Source organism: Melospiza melodia, chromosome Z (genome assembly GCF_035770615.1).
Source record: "Melospiza melodia melodia isolate bMelMel2 chromosome Z, bMelMel2.pri, whole genome shotgun sequence".
NCBI lineage: Eukaryota > Metazoa > Chordata > Aves > Passeriformes > Passerellidae > Melospiza > Melospiza melodia.
In genome coordinates, this window is record NC_086226.1 from 27,419,579 (window position 1) to 27,441,214 (window position 21,636).

General features: G+C 38.4%; 1 protein-coding gene across 5 annotated transcripts in view; it reads left to right on the forward strand.

The window, feature by feature from the left end:
- The window catches only part of APC (APC regulator of WNT signaling pathway), an 88,442-nt gene that overhangs the window by 12,085 nt on the left and 54,721 nt on the right, over positions 1-21,636 (forward strand). For 2 of the 5 annotated variants that reach the window (XM_063181357.1, XM_063181361.1), the window contains exon 2: positions 20,079-20,231. The exons of 1 other annotated variant lie outside the window; for it this stretch is intronic. In XM_063181357.1, the coding sequence (XP_063037427.1) occupies positions 20,097-20,231 (135 nt within the window). In that variant the 5' untranslated portion in view covers positions 20,079-20,096. Of the gene's footprint in view, positions 1-6,329; positions 6,408-9,805; positions 9,865-20,078; positions 20,232-21,636 lie in introns of those variants that run through there. 2 more of the 5 variants (XM_063181358.1, XM_063181359.1) reach the window with 2 other exon arrangements.

A 21,636-nucleotide genomic window follows, 5' to 3' on the forward strand; every position in this document is an offset into this window, starting at 1 on the left:
TGAATATGGGTGGCTTTGGAAGGTACTTATCTGTTACTTAGCCAGTTCTGACTAGTGAGTAGAAGTGATGGAGTTTTTTAGAATGCCAAGTAATTGTCAGTGTGGGCGGTTTGCGACCTGGTTCACTGTTTGAAGAACTGTCTGTTTTATTCAATCTGTGTTCCTTTTAAGTTTACATCCATGTACCATTTCTGAACATGGATGGATAGTACTTTTCATCATTCTTGCCTCTGTTAAGAATTTTTTAAGTTCTAAATATAATTATATTGCTTCTGTTTTCTAGAAGCCAGAACTGCTTTATGTTATGGAAACCTCAAATCCTTAAAAAGACACTGGTTTTGTGCTAAAGCAATTCTGCTGTTCAAAGCCCGCCGTGCAGAACATTACCAGGCCCTTGGACTGGGCAATAAGGTTGTCATGAGCCTCACTACCAGCACTTTGGCAGCATTTGCTCCTTGGGGGAAGGAGGAGCAAAAACCAGTAAATAGAAGAGCACCAGGAAAAGTGTCAGCTAGGTGTAGACTAGAAGGCCCCTGCTCTTATAGCTCACTCACTGAAGTCATGCTGTGACTCCAGCCTTTCCTGGAAGTGCTTGGACATTGTGGAGTCACAGGTGCTGTCCCACCCTTCTGTGTGGTGGGTGCACATCCGGGCACACAGAGCCAGTTCAGGTCAAGTCACTCATCCAGGTGACTTTAGTCACACCTGTGTGTGATAATGTGAGGAATGAATGCCACGACATGAATGTTGAACAAAATTCCCAGTGTCCAGTCACAAGATGGGGCAAAAAAAAAAGTCAAGTAAAGCAGAAAAATAAAGAAGTGAGACTGGAAAACAGGTCATTCATAGTCTTGAATAAGAAAATTTCAATTACTGCCTATTGTGTTTCTGGAGAACGACTTTGGTTTTCTGTTTGAGTGACAGAAGGGATTTTGTCAATGGCATGGAATCTCTCCTATTGTTTCTTCCTTGTTAGAACAAGTATTACCTACTGTGAAGATTTCTGCCTTTCTCTTGCCACCTGGGGTAATTAGCTTACAAAATTAACTCCTTCAGTGTTGTGGGAAATACTTAAAATTCTTGAGCTCTCACTTTACCTTAATTTTCAGGCATTAAGTTTCCCTGCAAGACTACTCTGTTTGGATTTTTTATTTGTGTAGAAAGAATGTATTATGTTTGTTTGCCAGAGTTTTCTTGAGATTGCTCAGTTTACTTGAGTTTGCAAGGTAAACTTTAAACTTGAATAGTTTGAATTTTATCATTAAAATGTTACAAATTACTTCTAGCAAGGGATTCTGTACTTGATTAGAAATATATACATTTATAAAGAGTCATAGATCTGTGAAATTCAAATCCATGCTGAGAAGGACTGTTTGTGTCAAATGTGACTAAGAGCTGGTGTTCCAACTGACTTGCACTGGAGATTTTTGAAAATACAGTCTTTTCATTTAAGATTGAAGTATTTATGTTATGTATTAGGAGGAAGAGGAGTCCTTTAGTACACTTAGTGATGGAGAGCTTTTATAGGTATTGTTGTGATTAATTAAAATTTTTCCTTCTCATATTTGTAGGGATTGAAATCTAAGATGCAAAGTACACCAGCTATGTTAGTTTTAAATTGTTACATTTTAATCTGTTTCTGCAGGTCACAACATTATATACTTTAATCATGCGTTTCTGTTATGGGTTCTAAGATTTAGTGCATCCAATTGAAGTATTTTGGTTGAGTTGCTGGTGACCTTGAATTCAAACTGGGAAGAGAAACTGGAACTGAAATATGTATTCTATCTAGATCAAAAAATTTCTCCCTTCTCAGTTTTTGACAGACTTGAATGTGTTTTTTCAGCTCTTTTGCTCTACTGATGCTTTATTTGTTCTGGGCATGGATATCAGTCCTTTTCTTCAACTGCTTTTTCCCAGTACTGTACTGAAGTAACTTGGGTAGTGATAAATTTTCAGTAGTAGCTGTCTCAGATGGTGATTTTGTTACTTTGGAGATGCATGGTGATTTCTAAGATGATAAATGGCCCAAAGAAAGAGCAGTTGTGTGTGACTCCTAAAAATGTGGATCACAGAGCACTGTTGCTACATGTGTAGAGCTTGTTACTGGAAGCAGCTTGTCTGGAAATACAATGAATATTTCAAATTTCTATTCCTTTTCTACTCCACAGATAGATCAATTTAAAAAAAGTATTCATGCTGCTTGAATACTAGGCAGAGCAGCTTATGCTTGAATTTTTACCCCCTGTTGGCTATTCAGTAAGCTGGACCTTCATTTTTAGGAGAATATATCATAAGATATTACAGATTTCTTAGACTTTTATTAAAACACTTCCCTCTCCAATCAAAAGAAAAAAAGTCTTTTCCCCCTCACTAGTGTTACTGAAATTAAGATTTAGAGATGTCATTCATTCAAAACCCCAACAAAAGAATGTAACTCCTAGCACCCACACCAGCAACACATATTTTGAATTGAGGTTGTGTATTTTTAACTTTCAATAAACTGACTAAACAGTGTGCCAAATGAGGAGAGAAAAAAATTAGTATGCCACCATTTCCTAGAGGATTGTGTAACAGCGGTTCCCTAAGGGAGTGAGACCCAAATCCTCCAATGACACATTTTTATGATGAATAAATAAGCTGAAGTGAGTAAAAATGCTTCCAAAACAAGAGCTAACCCAAAAATATGACATGAATCATTATTTGCAGTGATTGATACGGCAGTGCGCAGAAAAACTGCATGTTGGCCAGGTGTCTTGGAGGGTTGTGCTACCTGAGAGCGCAAGTCCATTCTTGTCCTGGTTTTCAGCTGAGATAGAGTTAATTTTCTTCTTTCTGCAGGAGTGCTGCCTCCCACAGCAGCTGATCTCTGCATTTACTGAAATCAATTAATGGAGAAGTTCCGTATTGGTCCCAAGAAACGAGCTGGGGGATTTTCTTTGTTAACCTTACCAAGCAATCAGCTCGATCTCGATGGTGTGAGACTTGATTATAATTGTTCCAAGACCTTATGAGTATATGCACACTGCAAGGAATTAAATTCTGTATTAACTGAATCATGAACTTTCATGTATTTTGGACCTGCAGTGGGTTCCAGCACTGTTCAGTGTGATCCTTACATTAGAAGCTGTAGAGCAGTAAAAATTGGTAGTTTTTGAAATACCTTGTCTCAACTTGTGGCCTTAATTCCTACTGAACTTCTGTGATTTGATTAACTGCAGTAATGTTGAGAAATTAATTTCCAGTTTGTCTGATCTGTGCTGATGGATCTTTTTAAACTTGTGACACTTGAAAATATTTTCAGTAAACAGTGATAAAAAACAGCCTACCTTTTTCTAAACCAGCTAAGTTGTACTCCTTAAACCATATAGCATAAATCTTCCTTGACAAGCCATTTTTATTTGTGGTCTTTCTTCAAACTCCCTAGTAATTACTTTTATGTACTGAAATGTGGAATTTTTTTATATATCTGAGTATGATGTATGTGTCCTCAGATTCCTTGCCAGCACTTTATTTTGTAAATGATAGTTTTTCTAGATTGATTTGATACAGTTGTCCTGTTGTAGCTAAGAGCCTCTAAGGCTTGAGCCTTAATTTTAAGTGTTCAAAAGATTATAATTATGGTGAAAGAACTCACAGCCATGACTTAGCAAGATCTTTGTGTTTCTAGATCTTGTCACAGCCTTTCTTAATGCAGTGGGTTTTAAAATACTTGTGTCTAGCTGGAACTTTTTAAATCTTAGCAGACTTGGAGAATGGTCATGGTTAACGTACATTTTTTGGAAAAGGTCATTGCTTACAGGATTCCACAAAAATTTACTTTTCCTCCTTTTCAATACCATTAGCAAAAAATGTGTTGATGACCTTTAACTAAATAGATGACCTTCAGCTAACTGATTTATTACCACTAAAATGTCAGAATGCTTACAAGAAATCAGCTCTTGCATTAAGAACATCTGGTTCAAACCAAACAAAGGGAGGACTGAAAAAAAGATTGTGAAGAAAAAAGTGAATATTCTACTGATAGAGCTTCCATTTGTCAGAGTAGTGTAGAATTCTGGGATGCTCCTGGTCACTATAAAGCTTACATAACCATGTAGCATCCATCTTTTAGCAGGGACCTCTGTCAACTGCAGTGTAACAAGAAACTGAATCTAACCATCCATTTGCCCATGCAGCCATCCATGTGTCATGTGAGTACTGCGACTTCTTATGGTTAATGCTGAGTATGAAGAAGCAGCAAAATAGGGGTTTATCTTGCAATCCAGGCCACTGCAAGTAAGTGTTCCAAGTGTGCACTCAGAGCAGATCTGCCATCAGACAGATCCAGAGTCTGAAGCTTCCCAAGAAACATGAGAAAATATACTGGTTTTTATCTTTCTTTAAACATATTTTTCTAGTCTATGGCCCCAGTGGAGAAAAGATAAAAAGTATGTATTACTGAAAAACGACCTCTGGGAATAATCTTCCATCTGAAAAATAATCACCAGAGTATCCCTGAGGTATGCCGACCAGGGGCTTTTATATTAAGATGTTCGGCCTTCAGTACTATTAACAGACTACTGAAACAGAATTACAGATGGGCTAAAAGGTGCAATTACAAATTTTCAGATTGGCCAGATAAGAAGTTATAATGTGTGTGTTGGCACATACCAACACAGCCTGGTCAGTGGGCTAAGCTACACTTGAAAGTCAGCTCTTTATCTGGTCACTGTGAACTCACTTTTCTGCAGATTACAGACAAAGATTCCTAGCTCACATCTCTAAAATCATCTTCCAAATTTCTTCAAAGGTTGAGCCACTTAGTGGATTGCATAAGCACCATCCATGAAGCAAGTAGTGAAAATTACAATATGCAGATACAGTAAACTACCTAACAAGCCTGAAAGAACTACAGCAGAGGAAATGAAGTGATATAATGCCAGGACAGTGTGATGTTCTTAATTGGTGGAGGAGGAAATCATAGGTAATGTGACACAAAGTTTTGTCAGGTGATGTTTATTATATAGCTGAGATAGAAGAGTAGGTGGTGAAATACAGTGGATTAATGGTTTTCTAAACAAACTCTTCATTATTGCTTTACTGTTTTTAGAAAATGTGACTAATATTGCAGCCTGGGCTATGGCTCCACACTAGAGCTAACAGATGTGAGAAAGGAAGCAGTATTTCTCCTTTTTTTTTTTTTTTTTTTTTTTTTTCTAATTTAGAGCAAGAAAGTTTCATGCAGATGGAAAAACTTAGTGAGAAGGAAGAAAACATGAGTGGCAGATGCCCCAGAGAGCAGACTACTTCTGGACAAAAGTGAGGAATTGGCAAACAGTAGAGAGCATTAAATAGTAAAGGATTTAAAGAGCAAGCAATGTATTTCTGTACCTCTGACTTAGTTATGAAATAGCTAAAGAGCATGCATTTTCTGCTTTTCTCATTTACCTTATGGTGCACATCTGTGGTGTAATTAATTGACCCCACAGACAAGGAAAGATAGACCTTGTCATTGCTTGTGGAAAAATCTTCTGAAGTTCAGGAACTGGTAGCACAGCTTCCTGGGGAAAAAAAAAACCACCAACGTGTAATTTAGTACATTAGTATAGTAAAAAATCTGTTCTCAGTACAGAAAATTCCTGGTTTTGCAGGACTACTGCATATGTTCTGGATGATGCATTGGGAACAATGACAGAGTTATTTTCTTCATTCTTTATTCATATGCATGAGAAAGGCAGTCCTTTAGGTTCTTGATCCTCAGGAAAACTTCTGATGACCTTTCTAGCGCTCATAGTTGGAAGTTCCTGTAGTTGGGAAAATAATATGCAATATATATGAGAGAATTTTGATGGAGAAAGCAGGGTTACAGCTCTTAATGGCCAAAACAGTGATACTAATGCCAATGGGAGCAAGTTATGAGTTTTCCCAAGTGAATATATACAAACTTTCACTGTTCCTGGTCCCGTGGTAAGGACGGGCCTCAGAGGAAACCTGGTCTTTGTGTGGTAGTGAGAGACATGAATGTACCTTCACTAAAGTAATAAAGAAAATAAGAAATAAAGAGAATGTTCGGCTTAATTGATTTTTTTCTTCCCCATGTAAACTTGAAAGACACAAGACAACCTTTGGTTACAGCAGCTGTTAAATTTGTCATCAAGTCCTGTGTTGAGACAAAAACTTTGGTCTGCGTAAAACAGATGTGAAATGTCTTCAGTTTATTTTGTTAATGAAATCTATGAAGTACAGTCTTTCTAAAAAGTGCAGTGTAATACAAGTCAATGCCTAAATCTTGCACTAGAAAATTCTGAAGGCAAGATCTCAGCAGCACTATTGTTTTACGTTTGCAGGCAATGCCAGAATAGTTCTTGGCACGAGAGGGAGAATTTAGTTCATTACCCAACCACTCCCTGCCCAGGGTTTCTGAGGTAGGTAGTTCTGTGCATGTTCAATGACTAATAATGAAATATCAATCACTTTAAATATATTAAGTAGTGAAAGGCTTCTACAGTGAAGAGTATTGCTGCAGAGGGTGAGGCTGCAAAGGTTGAGAGAATTATGATTTATGAGCCAGCTATCTAAAACCAGAAAACCTCATGCAATTTCTCTTTTAGTAGTTGTGATTTTATGTGGCAAATAGATACTTTGGGGAATGTACTTTACATTTTTAAAAATTTAGACCTTAACCTACTCAGAGATTCTAATTAGCATTATTTAGTAGGGGTTGTAAGAGTTAATGACAATTTCATTTGGTTGCAAAATGTATTTTTATATATGCAATGGGAAACACCATAGAGGTTGTGTCCAAAATTGCATAAAAAATACTGCTGATTCCATTTCTGAGCCCAAATTCCCATCTTACTGTTTGAGAATGCTGGGCTGAGTAGGCTGCAGGGATCTTGTCCAAAATCATAGAAGTAATTTGAAACTGAACAGGTATCTTTAGATACTAAAAATTTTTGTCCTTTGAATTTGATAGCTTACATGGATTCATGCAGAGATTTGAGTCTACTGATAGATTTAAAAGGGTGGGTTTATGTAATATCTTGCAGGTGTTGCTAAGTCTGTCTTGTTAATGGTTTCTTTCAAGGAATGAAAAAGTCATCTTGTTCCATCTGCCAGACAGAAAATAACTAGCCAAAAATAAACTTAGTCTAAAGACTTCTTCCTGTAAAATTCCTTTCTTTTTTCCTGAGAGCCTGACCTTTTTTTTTTCTCAAACAGTGTTTTGTTGGTATCAGTTTTATTAAGAAAATCCAGCACTGCACATAGAAAGCACTTTTTGAGAGAATATATTCACCTGTATAGCAGTGGTTTGACACCACTGAAAGATGCAATATGGGAAGGGTCAAAGCATGCTGTTTATTAAACTGAATTTGACTTTGTACTGGATATTGCTGCAGAGACAAGTACATGTGACACAGACACAGACCATAAGCTGCCATGTTTATGAAATCATAACAGAATGGGCATTACAATGAGGGAGGAAGGGAAGGCTTTTTCCCTCCCACTCAGCTGTCATCTTGGCAGAAAGCATTAAAGAATTTGTGTTTCTGCTTGTTCTGCAAATAAATGTAGGACTTCAGGCTACAGAATAGTGAATTTGCTCAGGTTGTGACTCACAGACTCAAAAAGTATTAACGAGTACCAGGAGTAGCAAACATCTTTTTATATAGTGGGAACTACAGTTAGTTTTTCAGAGCTGCAGAAAATGCACTATGGTGTGCATAAATAAATACATTATGTAGCCTTCCATCTTTAGTACACCTGATTTGGGTTCTAGGAAATTACTTCTCAAAGCATAGTTTTTCACTTTTAAGTATGGAATTTAGTTTTAAAGTACCTAGTATTTCAGTTTCTTTGGTTCTCTGGTGTAATCTTTGCACACATCGTCATTCCAGGCTGTGTGGCACTTGCCACTTCTGAACACTTGCCACTCTTCAGGTTTAAAACTATTACTGGAGTATCCTGATTTGTTATTAAGCTACAACTCCTATTGCAACAATTTGCTAACTGATAACGAAGGTGTTGAGTGGTGTCTGTATTTATTTGAATGTATGCTTATACTAACATAAAGAATTTTAGGATGGAGAGAGCTTTACAATAACAATTGAGAGCATTTTGGTTTCTTTTCTGGGGGGTGGAACAGTGGTGTATATCACTAAGATATCAAGTAAGAAGGCTTTAGGTCAAATGACTAGCTAGGTTCTAAAATTCAAACTGTTAGGAGTACTGTGACAATTTGTTACAGTAGGATAGGATTAATTTTGTTGCTGTGAAGTGGAATCAAGTGGATCATAAACCACCATAAACCATAGGATACCAATGATTACTGTAATTAATAGAAGCTTTATAGCAAAAAATCATAAAGCCTGGAACACTCTTAACTAATGGCCCACTCAACTTTGGCTTAAAGTATTTTACCATAACAGCTGGAGTGGCAGTACCTCTGCAGTTAGCCTGAGTGGTGAAGTTATAGAGAATTTTGTGCAAAAGTATCCTGTATATAGCAGATGACGTGTCACACGTCTTAATCGTGAAAGGGTTTGAGGTTATCTGGTAAAGGACATCTTTTCTGAGTGTGGATTGTTGCCTTCTCTGATTGGAAAAAGGAGGTAGGAGGAAACAGCTGAAATGAAATTAGTAGCATTTAAGTAGTATGTGGTGCAATTGCTCACATGCGTGCACAGGCCTGCAGTGCCTTTAGTTTAATCTCATCCCAGCCACGAGGTCCTACATGTTTGCTTGTCTCATGCAAATCAAAAAGATTATTATAAGCCAAATGAAGGATTATAAGAAGGCATATCAGGACATATGGTTTTAATGACTTACCTATCCTTATATCCCCTTGTATAAGCATATAATGCCATAATTTATGTAACAGACCACAGGGAGGGGCATTGTTTGATCTGGATGGGGAACCACTGCACCTTTTCAGATGTCTTCTATCATGCCCTATTTTGTTGAAATGGGTTGCACTGCTCATAGATCTATTCTTGAATCATTCTAGGGGATTTTAAAGGTTTAATACTGTGCTGTTTCAGCAAAGCTGACTTTGATATAAAAGTTTTTTTTAAAGATTCCTATAGTACTTGCTATATAGATATTTGTTTTTTAAAATGAAAAACACAGCTGAAATATGGCTTAATTTCTGCTGTCTCTTGGATTTCAGTAGTGTGCTTCTGTGAGGTTTTAAGTCATCCTTATGACCACATTGTTACATCCTTACCCTTGGAGAGAGATAATTTCTGAAAGGAGATTATAAAATAGTTTCATAAATTGATTTCTTTCATAAATTCATTTGTCTTTTAGATTTTTTTTAACTGGTACTTATTGTTCTGATTTAACATCACTTAAATGTTAAATATCTTTGATTTGTTATTAAGCTACCAAGTAGCAGTTACAACTTCATATCTGAAAAGCACATGGAAACAATGTTTTACTGAACCGCAGAGAAATCTGAGATGCCCTTGAAGGACACGCTTCCTGCTGCCTTTTTAATAAGCAATGTCTCAATTTATTTCTGGGTGAGCTGCGCCTGCTTTAATGGTACTACACGCAGAACCTCTTTTCATTTCTACATGAGAGTTGTTAAATGTTGTGTTTCGGCGGGCGGGTTGAGAGGCAGCGGTGCCGCCCGGGCGGGTTCGCGCGGCGCGGGTTCGGTTCCGGGCGCTCGGGAAGCGCCGGGGGCGCGCCCGAGGCCGCGCGCGAAGCTCCGCCCGGGGCGGGGCGGGGCGAGGGCGGCCGCGCGCCCCATTGGCTGCGCCGCACGTGACCCGCGGGGCCGCGCTGTGCGCGCGGCGCTGGCACAGCCGGTGGCGCGGGCGGGGCCGGGCGCGGGCGCTGGCGCGGGGATGGAGGCGCGGCGGCCGCGGCCATGGGGTGAGTGCGGCGGCGGCGGCGGCTTCCCGCGCGGGCGAGGCTCACCGCGCCGGGGCGGGCGGGGGTAGGGGGGAGGAAGCTGTTTCGCGGGTTAAAAAAAAAAAAAAAGCAGCCCCCCTCCCCACGAAAACCAAAGAGAAAAACAAAAAAACCGGGGGTGCGCGAAAGGGCTTTCGCGCGGTGGGGAGGGGAGCCCCGGAGCCGCGGGGACGGGCGGGCGCGGCGAGGCGCCGCCGCGGGCGGGACCGAGCGCAGTGCGCCGCGCCGGCCGGAGGCACAAAGCCCTGCGCAACCCCTGCGCGGGCTCCGGGGCCGGGAGGAGGAGGGGGAGCGGCGGCGGGCAGGGGTCTCGGTGCGGGCAGAGCCGTGGAGGTGCTCCTCGCGGGGCGGCGAGGCGCTGCCTGCGGGTGGCACCGGCCCGGCTTTGTTAGGGACGGGCGGCGGCGGCGCCTCCGCTGCCGCAGCGCGGGGGACGCGCGGGTGGGCGGCCGGCGGGAGCGCTCGGGGGGCAGCGCTGCGCCCTCAGCGCGCCCTGGGATCCGCTGACTTCTCACAGATTGATTTAACATCACAAAGAGGTGCTTGGGTCCGCGACTTAACCTGAATACTGTGGGAAATCTTAATAAATTATTTATGAAGCAGTGGGTCCTTTCTTCCCCTTTGTCAGATACGCAGCTTTTATGCTAGTAATTAGGTCATTGCTAGCAGAGCGCTCCTTGCTTTTGCAAAAATGTGTGGCGATTTTTGGAGGACACATATATCATTTCATCCTATTCGGGTTTCTTGTCAAGATACGGTATTCTTTCTATCGACTCACATGGAGGACCTTGTCTGTGGGCTGTTAGGGACATTTTTCGTTTGATTGGATTTTCTTCAGAGGACCAGTAGGGCCCGATTTTGACTTGATTTGGAGAGGCATACCCTGAAGAATGCCTTTTAAAAGCGTACCAAGAAACACACAGCTTCTTAGTGTGCAGAGAAGTATTTTCAGTAAATTTCAGTGCATACGTGAATAGCACGATATAGATTTCCGTTTTTAAGTACTTCTTCCACCCTTTGCTGTTTTTTCTGTTGAAAATGCTTCTTAATTTTTTTCCTTAGTGTCTTTTTATCATTTGGGTAATTTTTTCTGTTATCTAATACAGGTAATAGATTTATGAATATTTTGTCAAGATTATAGTTCTTTGAAAATATACATAAGCACGTATACTGAAAGACACTTTCTGGAACCAGACTCTTCTGTATTTTTAAGGAGACTTGAAGTAACTATAAAAAGCTCATCTCCTCAGTTCTGTTAAATACAGTGATGGGCAAAAAAGGTTTGATAACAAAAAGCATCAGTTTAAATACCTGCTTTTTACATCCCCTCAAAACATTTTCTATACATACACTGTTATTTTTAGAATCATGAATCTCCTGTTTTATCAGTTACAGAGGCTTTGGATAATATTACATCTTAAAACATCACTTGAGAACTTACTGTTTGGAATAACTGGTTTCAAGAGGTAAATAGGTGACAGTAGATGTTTCTGCTTTGGCATTCTTTACAATTGCTTAAATGTTAAAAGAAAAGAAGATGCAGAGGTGTTTTCACCACTTTTTTCTTAAAAGGAAAGAGAGTGACGTAAGCACAGTAGTGATTATGGTGATTGTTATGGTGATGCTTCTTCCTGTACTTTTTTTACTCTTAAATAGTATCATTCTATGTAACCACTGTAGTAGTTCTGTAAGTCACATTCTTAAAATGATAACTTGACTAAAAATGATTTTTCAATATAATACTTTAATTTACTTATGGGCGCAAACTTTACTAAACGTCATCCGTGAAGTACAAAATACTTGGTTATGATAAATGTTCTGCTACGTTTTGTCACACTTTGCCATTGTTATATCAGCATGGAATGATACAGCCAGCACAAGGTAGAAATGCACATGGCTACAATTGGTTCCCTTGATCTCTAAATTCTTATGTTGGATTCCAGTATGCATCTTGATTTAGTGGGTAAAACACTATGTTGATGACATTTGGTAAATTCTTTTATTATCAGTGTGGCAAAATCCTGTTTAAAATAGGCCATACTACTAATGGTGTGCTGGGATGGTAAGTTATTGTCAGCAAAGATCTAGTTTCCACTCATCGTTTTCCAAAATTCACACAGCACCCGTGTGATCAAGTACTGATACATTTTTTGCAAAACAAATTGTCTTCTTGTCTTTAAAAGTCCTGAAGGGAGCCTTGAAGATGACCCTGATAGCGTGCCCCAGATGGAGAAATATTTATTATAAATTATTTTTATAACATAGAATAGAATTTTTATAGTATGTACAGTGGTTTTAATTATAACTGATTTATTTCATGTTAGTTGTTTTGAGTTTGTTTTCTGGTAAAATAGGAAAAGAAATACCTGTCTCAGACTTTTTAATGGTTTAAACTTTCTAGAATTGAATCCTTAAAGATTACGAGAAATATGAAAGTAAACAAGAGCAAGTCATGTGCGGTGAGGACATACTCAATTAGTCATGAATTACAAAGATGATCATCTTGAAGGATGAGTGTTCAGGCTTATGAATCATTCCTGATCCAATGTAAGTTATGATTCAAATGATGTCTGGAGTTGTTTGTGTTCAATATAGTATTTAAATGCAAATCATGGTTCGAATTTTCACAGTCGTATTCTGAATACAGCATGACTAACCAGCTAAGGAACTTCCCAACCCCGAATTATAAAGGAAGAAGTGGCAATTTTCTTGACAGTGTAAAGAAGTTGAACTTGACAGTTCATAGCCTGAAACACATGACTTCTTGATTTTCCTTTTTGTATTAATAAGGATGTTTTTTTCATTGTTAGCATTCTTTAGTGGCATTCCAAGCAATAAATTACTTTTGTTTTTCACACAAACACACACTTGACCTTTATCATACTTGACGTGTAATGAGGCACACAAGAGTTCAGACCATGGTGTTCTCATTTCTTCTCCTCATGGTCTTTTATGGAATGCTGAGAACATGGATCACTTATCACTTTTGGTAAAAATGAACAGATGATGCTTCTGTTCATGGCTGGTGAGTACAGGCCAAGTATTGAATTTACTGAAGCATCCCAAGATATAATGATGGATTGAAAGCTCTTGCCAAGTTATGAATTAATTTCTGGAAGAGTTAAACACAAAAACACAGTCTTTACCCAGTTACCACTCAAAAGGATTTAGGAAGGTTGGGTATATTAACATTTATTTTAGTCTGCTGTCCACAAAAATATCATGCACTTCATGCAGAAGTGCATAAAAAAACTAAAAAGAAAATCTTCTTCATGCAACTGAAGTATAGAGAAAATTGTGTGGTCCTCTTTTAAAGGGACTAATGCTTTCACAAGTTGTGTTAGGAAAACTAATAACAGTAATGGCTCTTCATCTGACCTTTGCCTTTTGGTTGAAAACCCTTTGCCATGGTTGAAAACCCCAGGAATCCACAGTATGCATAATCTTCAGATTGTAATTTGTTATCAATTTTTTTCAATGTCATCCTTTTCAAATGTATTAAAAAGAGTAGTGTTATATAACTTGCAATTAATTTTCTGTTATCAAAGCCCTTGTTGCTGAAAGAAACTGGATGAAGAGCAGTTTTCTATGATGATTGCTTTTTATACTCCTTCTTCCATCTCTAATCACCTAAGTGTGCTAAAGCAGAGTGAATGAGAACATGAACAGAACATCTGCTGCTCCACTCATGGGTGGTTCTCATTCTGGGCTGAGTATTTTCTTAGTTGTCTCTGACCACATTCAAAGCCACTGACAGACAGCTCATTATATTTGTGTGCCCGCATTGCCCAGTTGAAGAGAACCCTAACAAAATGGCTTCCCTTTCAGCTGCTCCTGATTCAAATTTGGGGGATTGTTCTTAAATTCAGATGGGGATAGGAGGATCAAATATGCTGGCAACAAAAGGCCATTTTAGTGAAGGACGGACTTAGCACCAGATGGAAATAACATAGTTTCTCAGTGTGATGCTGGAGAAGGCAGAAATATTTTTTCTGCCATTTGGAGGGAGTCAGGATAATGGGCTTTTATGATTTGAGTCCAATGGAGTATTTTTCAGTGAGTAGGGAAGGAGAGAATTAGACAATGCCAGTGAAAGATAAACATTTTTAGATTGGCAAACCTTGAAACCTTGCCCATACTGAAATGGATTAGACAATCCCTGACACAGTCATACTCATTTTTGATAAGTTCTTGAACACAGCACTTGGAGTGCTGATATTTTGCCAGAGCCAAAAACCTGAAGGCAAGCTTTAAAAAAAATAATTGAAAATTCAATACAGTATTCAGTCAACAGAGAAATTGAACTAATGCAAATTGGCGTGGCTTGATATGTTCAAAATAAGAACAGCAAAAGCCCCCCACACTTCTTTCTTATGACTGTATAGATAAGGAAGCTGCATGAAAATGGTCCACTTGAGGAACTTAGCTGGGAACAGCTGTGCTGGATTTTTTGCCCCTGTCTGTCAGCCTTGCCCCTCTTTTGGAAATAGCTCTGCAACAGCTGCTGAAGCATCATGGCTAATGACCGAGCACAGTAAGCTTAAACTGACACCTATTTCAGATTACCTTGGCAGTCGAGCAGTAATCTGCAGTGGTTTAGCAGCTGCCACTTGAGCAGCTGAGCTCTTCCCTGGGTGGGAACCATGAGGAGATGGGTGGAGCGGACAGCTGGGAAGGCACCAGCACAGCCCTCCCTGCCACTAGCACAGCCACTGCTTCTCAGAACCCCTAGGCCTAGTGCTTTAAAATAATCTGTTTTTAAAGGGGGTTTAGAATAACTAATTGGAAAAATGTCATGGCAGTGTCAGCCTTTCCTCCCTGAATTCAGTGTAGTGTGCCCTTGGAGAAACAATTCCCCATTAGACACATTCCTATAAATTAATGACAAAAATTGACAGAATGGTTAAGAAAAACAAGCATGAGATCCCGGGCTCTGGATTGAAGAGTTGCATAGAATTTGTGGATGCAGAAAGAAATCTGAGCTGATGGTCCTTTCCAGCCTTACTAAATTATATTTTCGATAGTCATGAAGTTTGGACTAGAAAAATATTTAAATGTAGATACAAAAAAAATTCAGAATTTGGGTACAAAGATCAAAAAGATCAAAGATATAAGCATGTAGATGCATTGTATCTATGTGTAAAGTTGAATTTGTTACATTAAGATAAGCAACATTGTGAAAAATCTGACTTACAGAGTTTAGGAGTAAATTTGCTTGCTGGTGGTAGTAGTGTGATGGTAATGTTGATAGATTTTATGCATAAAAGCAATAATAGGACTCTGAAATATTTTCATAAGGAGATTTAATATATGACAAATTGTTGGGGTTCTTAAGTGGAACCTCTTCAGGGCCTATTGAGTATATACGCTTGCTGAATTCAAAGAAGGTGGCTCTGATCAAGTTAGAAATTCTAAGTTTTCAGGGAGCATTACATTTTTCCTATCACTTGGGATTTGAGATCAAAATGATTACATGTAAATTCCTGTCTGGGCAGTGGCTACTCGTGCAGTTTTCTTAATACAGGAAAATGCATATCTAAATCTTAACAGTATGTTTGCATAAATTTAGGCTTCTCATTAATTTTGATTTTAATGTGTAAAAGAGTTCTATCCAGCTTGAAATTCCTTTTTGATATGTATATTCATGTGAAATGCTGATTCAGTAAAGCGTGAAATTTCTTGTCACAATTTCCTCTTACTCTGATAGGAGATGGAGAAGAAGTTTCTTAATTATGAGAAATATGGGTCAGGGAAGTAGCACAGCTAGATTTTTTTGGGTGTTTCTGACGTGAGGCTATTGAATTTTAAACTTTCTGCATTCTGATAGAGTTATTTCTCAGAGTAAATCTAGAGAACTCAGGATCTATTCTTGCCTTTGATGACTACTTTGTGAAGAAACAATGCAGTTAAGAGTGTGAAAGGGAGCTTGATTTGAAGCATAGTACTGAATTTCACAAAGCAGGGTTTTGTGTTGCATTTGTGATGCATTTTCCCTTGGGCTGGCTGAAATGTGGAATGGATTCTGGAGGTGAGAGTTCTTCCCTTCTCCTCCATTCTCCCTCATTATAATGGTTTCCTACAGGGGGAAAGAAGAGATGGTTTATTCTTGAACCAGCTGATTCAACACTAGTGGTGTTGAGCATGTTTGCATGTGCAGTGGTGGAGTTTCAGACTAGTGGGCCATGTCTAAGGTAGTCCTTGTTTTTCCATGGGCAGGTTAATTCTGCTCCAAATGAAGAGTGATGTGGCTGGGAAGCCTGTCTGACCAAGAGGGTCCAGAGTTTAACTCTTTCCTCATGGCTAGTAATTTAATCACTGAGAAACTTCAAAAAGGGGATGAAATGGTACAGTCAGTTTCTATTTATGCTGGAGGTTCCGTGTTTAGAAAACCTATAATATATAATTTATAAATTATTTTTAATTTATAGTTATTTTTTACTCAGAGCATAAATCCTAGGATCATTTTGGGACCTGAATTCTGATCTCATGTGTCAAGTTTGAGGCAGCTGGTAAAAATGTATTTTCAGAAGAGAGGCAGATTTTAATTTTGAGGGGTTTATCTCATACATGGACCAGCTTATGTGTAATGGAGCCCTGTGATTTCACTCTACAAATCACGTGCCTGAGAGATCACACAGTGCTCAGCATCAGAAAGCCTAAGCTGCTTTGTGGTCATACATTACCTTTGTCAGTTTCACCAGTTTTAAAATTAAATAACAGTGTCTTGTGTGAAATACTTTGGCATTGTATTATTTCAGAAGAAGAAGCAAATATCTTGGAGATATCAAAAATAAGTACAGCATTTGTCTTTGTGGAAGTTTAGGATTGGATTTCTCAAGCCATGAAGTCTGGCTCCTTGTGTAGTATGCTTGGCAGGGATCCCACTGAACTACAAGTTCTAATTAATGTTGCCAGCCTAGGTTGATAAATGACCAATTTACACCCATTTGTTCTATGTCGGTATTGTGTTTTAACATAAATGTTGTTCTCCCTCTTCAGTGTTTTCTGCTCCCTAATAACAAAGTATGGCTGTGTCATTCCAGCCTTTGCTGTGCTGAGGCAGCCAAGGTTTGCTTAGCTAATCTCTTCTAAGATAATCTGTCATCCCCTGATCACTTCAGATCTTTCTCTGCATCCACTTAAATTCACTTTTCTTACCCACCTCTTTGTAAAATTATTTGCTCTAAATCTGGGAATCGTGTTTGCTCTCCTTGTGCCAGTCTCATTGGCAGCACATAGTGCCCTGCAGGCTGGCTGCTGAGAGGCTTCACTGCTCTAGGTTGAGATTCCTTTGTGAGTGACCCTGTGTTGCTATGCTCTGCAATTCCACCCTGTTTCTACTGCTTTATTTCTCAGTTCATCAAATTCATTGTGTATGATGTGGAGCCCTCTGACCTTGTGCAACCTTGTGAATTTATGGGAGCAAGTTTTGATGTTACTTCTTGTGCCAAAGTCAATCGCAAAACATTTTAAAATGCCTGTCACAGTCTGGTTTTGGGGGAACTTTTCTGACAGCCTGCTTCCAGCCCAATAATTTGGCTCTCAGAACTGCCATGTCCTCTTGATGTCTTTAAACTGCTCCTTACCTATGTACAGTTTTTCTGTTCATCTCTGTTGCAACTGTGGTTACAGTGTCCCTTCCTTTGGGCGTTTATTTAGCAGGGGGGAAAAATTGTTTCAGGGTGCCTGGGCTGTGGTAGTTAGCTAACATTTTTTTAAATCTGAAAACCCACAGAGCCTGACATTTGAATAAATCAGGAAGTAACTCCTAGTCTGAGGTAGGGTACTGTCTCTTAGTGATGTCCTGCTTTCATGTTACAGGAATAAAGGAAGCTTAGGAACTAAGAAGGGTGGAAAGCCAAACCTCATCTCTCCTTCAGGATCCTTACTCATTTAGCAAAAATATGCATAGGTTTGTTATGCATATAAAATACCAGAGCTATGCAATTTATGTGTTTCTGTTGTAGTCCTCCCCTCATCCATTTTTCTCCATTTAATGTATTGTGTGTGTACATCTTGTTAATGGGGCTGACTGTTCTAAATTTCAAATCTGTAAGTAAGAATTCCTAAAAATGGACTGGAAATGGAAAAACTGGATACTTACTTGTTATTACCTGTCCTTTCATACTAGTAATGAATTATAGCAATAGGAGAAAAATACACTCTATCTAGAAACAAAGTGCATGTCCTGTGTGGCACAGGGCAGCTTCTGTAAATCACATGTAGATGAATAAATGTGATATATTTTACTGATATACTTCAGTAAAAACATTCTATCAATATTACAATATAGTGCTAATTTGTAACAAATAATGAGAAAAAGTTTCCATTCTTCTTCCCTTCTGTCTGCCTTTCCTTGGGCTTGTGCATGCGGTGTGTTCTGAAATGTGAACTAAAGCTATTAATTTTCTTAATAATAATGGAAATTGTTACTTAATAGATAAAGGCATAAATTAAATAGAAACAGTCTGTCCTTACTGGTTTTTTGGTGTTTGTGTGTTTGTTTTGTTTTTGCTACAATTCTCCTTGACAAGACTCAACCTTTTAGGTGAAACAGCCTGGTGCCAAAATCCCAGAATTCACATTGTAGAGTAGTTATTTCAGATTGCCTTTATTTCTCAAAAAGGAGGTCTTCAGTAAAGCATGATCAAATTTTGAAAAATAAATTCTACAGATTCTTTTAATTCATGGAAGTCACGATTTCATAAGTGGCAGGTGTCTTCTTTTTTCTTTGATGGTGGCAGGTGCTTGGAGAGGAAATAAACCAGTCATATCAACTGCACTACAGCTTTTGTTACTGTTCCTTGCTTCAGTGGTGTACTCTCTCCTTTACATTTTGTTCAGTTTAAATTTAGAAAGGTTAAACAGAATTTTCAAAATTTGTACTGAGGAACTAAAATGTTTTTGAATAATTTTACCTTATTTTTGGTCGACTGGGTAATTCAGTTGAGTTTCATTGGGAATCGGAAACATGATTTACAAGGGGTTACACAAGCAGGTTAAAGTAAATGCTAAATAATAGCTTTTAATTGTTTTGTCTTTTCCAAAGTATATATGCTGCAATAATGATGAAAGAGAATGTTGCTCTATGAGGGGATGGTTTTGGTTTTGTATTTTTTTTTTTTTCCCTGAGTTACAGGCCACATACTTATAAAAATGTCTGCAATGACATTGGAAGGGTAACTTGTCTTATGTGAAGTGCTAGGCTCCCTTTTTTTCTCTGTAATGGCTGATTAATAAGAACCTGATAGCACTAATTCTGAAGAGCTTCAAACATTCATTAGCCATGTTTTAGTTAACTTAAGTTGTTAGATTAACAACTCTGCTGGCTTTTGGTTTGGAAAGTGGGGAACAGTTTTTAGCTCATAATGGAAATTTAAGTAGTTGTTACTTTCTCCTATATAATGGCTAAGCAGTTGTGCTGGTGTTCTGGGACTGTGTTACAGTTTTTCTGAAAACAGTGTGGGATGCCTTGATATCAAGAGTAGCCTTTCATCTTTAAATTAAATGGTGCAGTATGACGACTTTGTGTGGAAGAAATTTGTTTTAATCTTGTGCCTTGAAGGATATTTTTACAAAATATCTACATATTTACTACATTTGATGATGTGGAGTTTTTTCAATTAAAAATTCCCCAATATTTGCTGGTTTCCTTTCGTATAGCGTTTCCCTCAGAGTGTGTGCTATTCCTAGGAACATTGAACATCTGTGACTACCGTTTGTTTCCTAAAATAAGTGGGCAGCCAGCATCTTTTAGATATGTGTGAAGATGCTTGTTGTCTACCCAAAAATTACTATATATGGTCTATTATCTGCAGTTCTCCGTTCTCCGTGTTGAAACTGAAGTGCCAGTAGTAAAGATGCTTTTGTGTGATGCAGTGATTTTCTTTCATGTATTCTAGATTCCCCTAATATCTGATGCAATTGACAATGAACTTTTTTCATTTGCTTAATCATGCACACCAAATGGAAGCCCACAGAAAAAAAAGTCTTGATCTGGCACTAGTTATAGTCATTAACACTTTGGTGCAATGGATTTAAATTAAATGTTTAGAAAGACATTAGAAAGATGTGGTAAATGGGAGAGAGAGATGATTTTGTGGTTAGATACATTCAGGAAGAGAAGGTTTTTTTCTAAAATGCCTAAATTTAATATTTTCTCTTACTTTTTTAAGGGCTGAGGGTAGCCCAGGATGGCTGCAGCTTCATATGATCAATTGTTAAAGCAAGTTGAGGCATTAAAGATGGAGAACTCCAACCTTCGGCAAGAGCTAGAGGATAACTCAAATCACCTCACAAAATTGGAAACCGAGGCATCCACTATGAAGGTATTGCAAGCTCTATGCCTGTGTGTGGGGTTTCTGTCACTGCCCGTTGTGTCATTGACAGGGAATCACTCAGAGAGTTTTGTGTACTTTTAGATTCCTATGGAAGTCCTTTTCCAGGCTGTGGAAAGGAAAAGCTATCAAAGCTACATTTCCTTATTATTATTTTTTAATTTCAAAGTTGTTTTCTAGAAACAGCTCCCAGCATGCTCTGATAAGCACTACCATTTTAGCACAGCTGTGCTTCCCAGCAGGAAGTCCAGAGTGCTGACCAAGGTTGACAAAGCAAGTATTGTTTGGCTCTTGAAAATGTGGGAAACACTGGAGGTGTTCAGTGTTTTCAGGTAATTTTAAAAATTTGGGGGTTTACTATAATTACAATATTTAATGTCTTAACAGGAGAAGTTTCTTTAACATAAACCACAAGTTCTCCAATCTTTCCCAAAGCCTAAATTAATACTTTAAAAATTCACCCAGATGACTTCCTGCTGGTGTTTTTTGGCTGAGTGTAGGCCTTCAAAGCCACCCATCCAAAAGCAAACACTAAGCTTAAGTGGAATTTAGATGGATTTCAATCAGTAGGAAGATACACTGTCAGCTGCATCTATGTGATCCATGATAGTGAACAAGGCAGAATTTTGCAAGCCTTAGAGCTGCATTAATGCAGTACTCTTCCTGAGCTGACAAATCCTGCTGCTAGGAGCAAAACCAGTCTGCTTTTGATACCTCAGGTAGAAGGGCTCAGAAATTGTTGGTATTTCTCTGTATACTCCTGTATAGGATAGGCATATTCCAAGTATTAAACTTAAATTAACTTTTTTCTCCATTTCCTTGCTTGCTGATCTTCTTATGACAGACCTACTGTTCCTTTACAAGCAATGTTTAATTTTTAAAATATGGTAATTTGATTAGTATAGCAATTAAAAATATTTGAACTCAATTTTCTTCTCCAGCATGTAGACCGTAAGAAGAAAAATTCACTGTAAGAAGTAAAATTCTTCTGCTTTCTGACACACTGTTACAACACTTCAAAAAAAGCATAGACATTTCAGATACATTTAGTCATTACATTGCAGTGTAAAATGAAAACGACTTTGCTACCTAAATTAAAAGGATACTATAGTCCTTTACACCACGTACTTGAAATGATTGTCATTAACAGCTGCAGAAAAAATGTTCATTTGCTGAGTTACGTGTCTGAAAACTAATTCTGACATTTATATTATTTTTCTTAAGATAATATTACAACAAATTTATTAGTAACTCCCTTACAACACTCCTTGTCATTGCAGTCTAAATTAAGGTAGGGAAGAACAGGACAGATGATCTTACTGCTAGTTTTACAAAAAAAGAGTAAAAGAGGGAAATGTCTTTTTTTCCCTCTGATTTATCCACATACAGGTGTTTT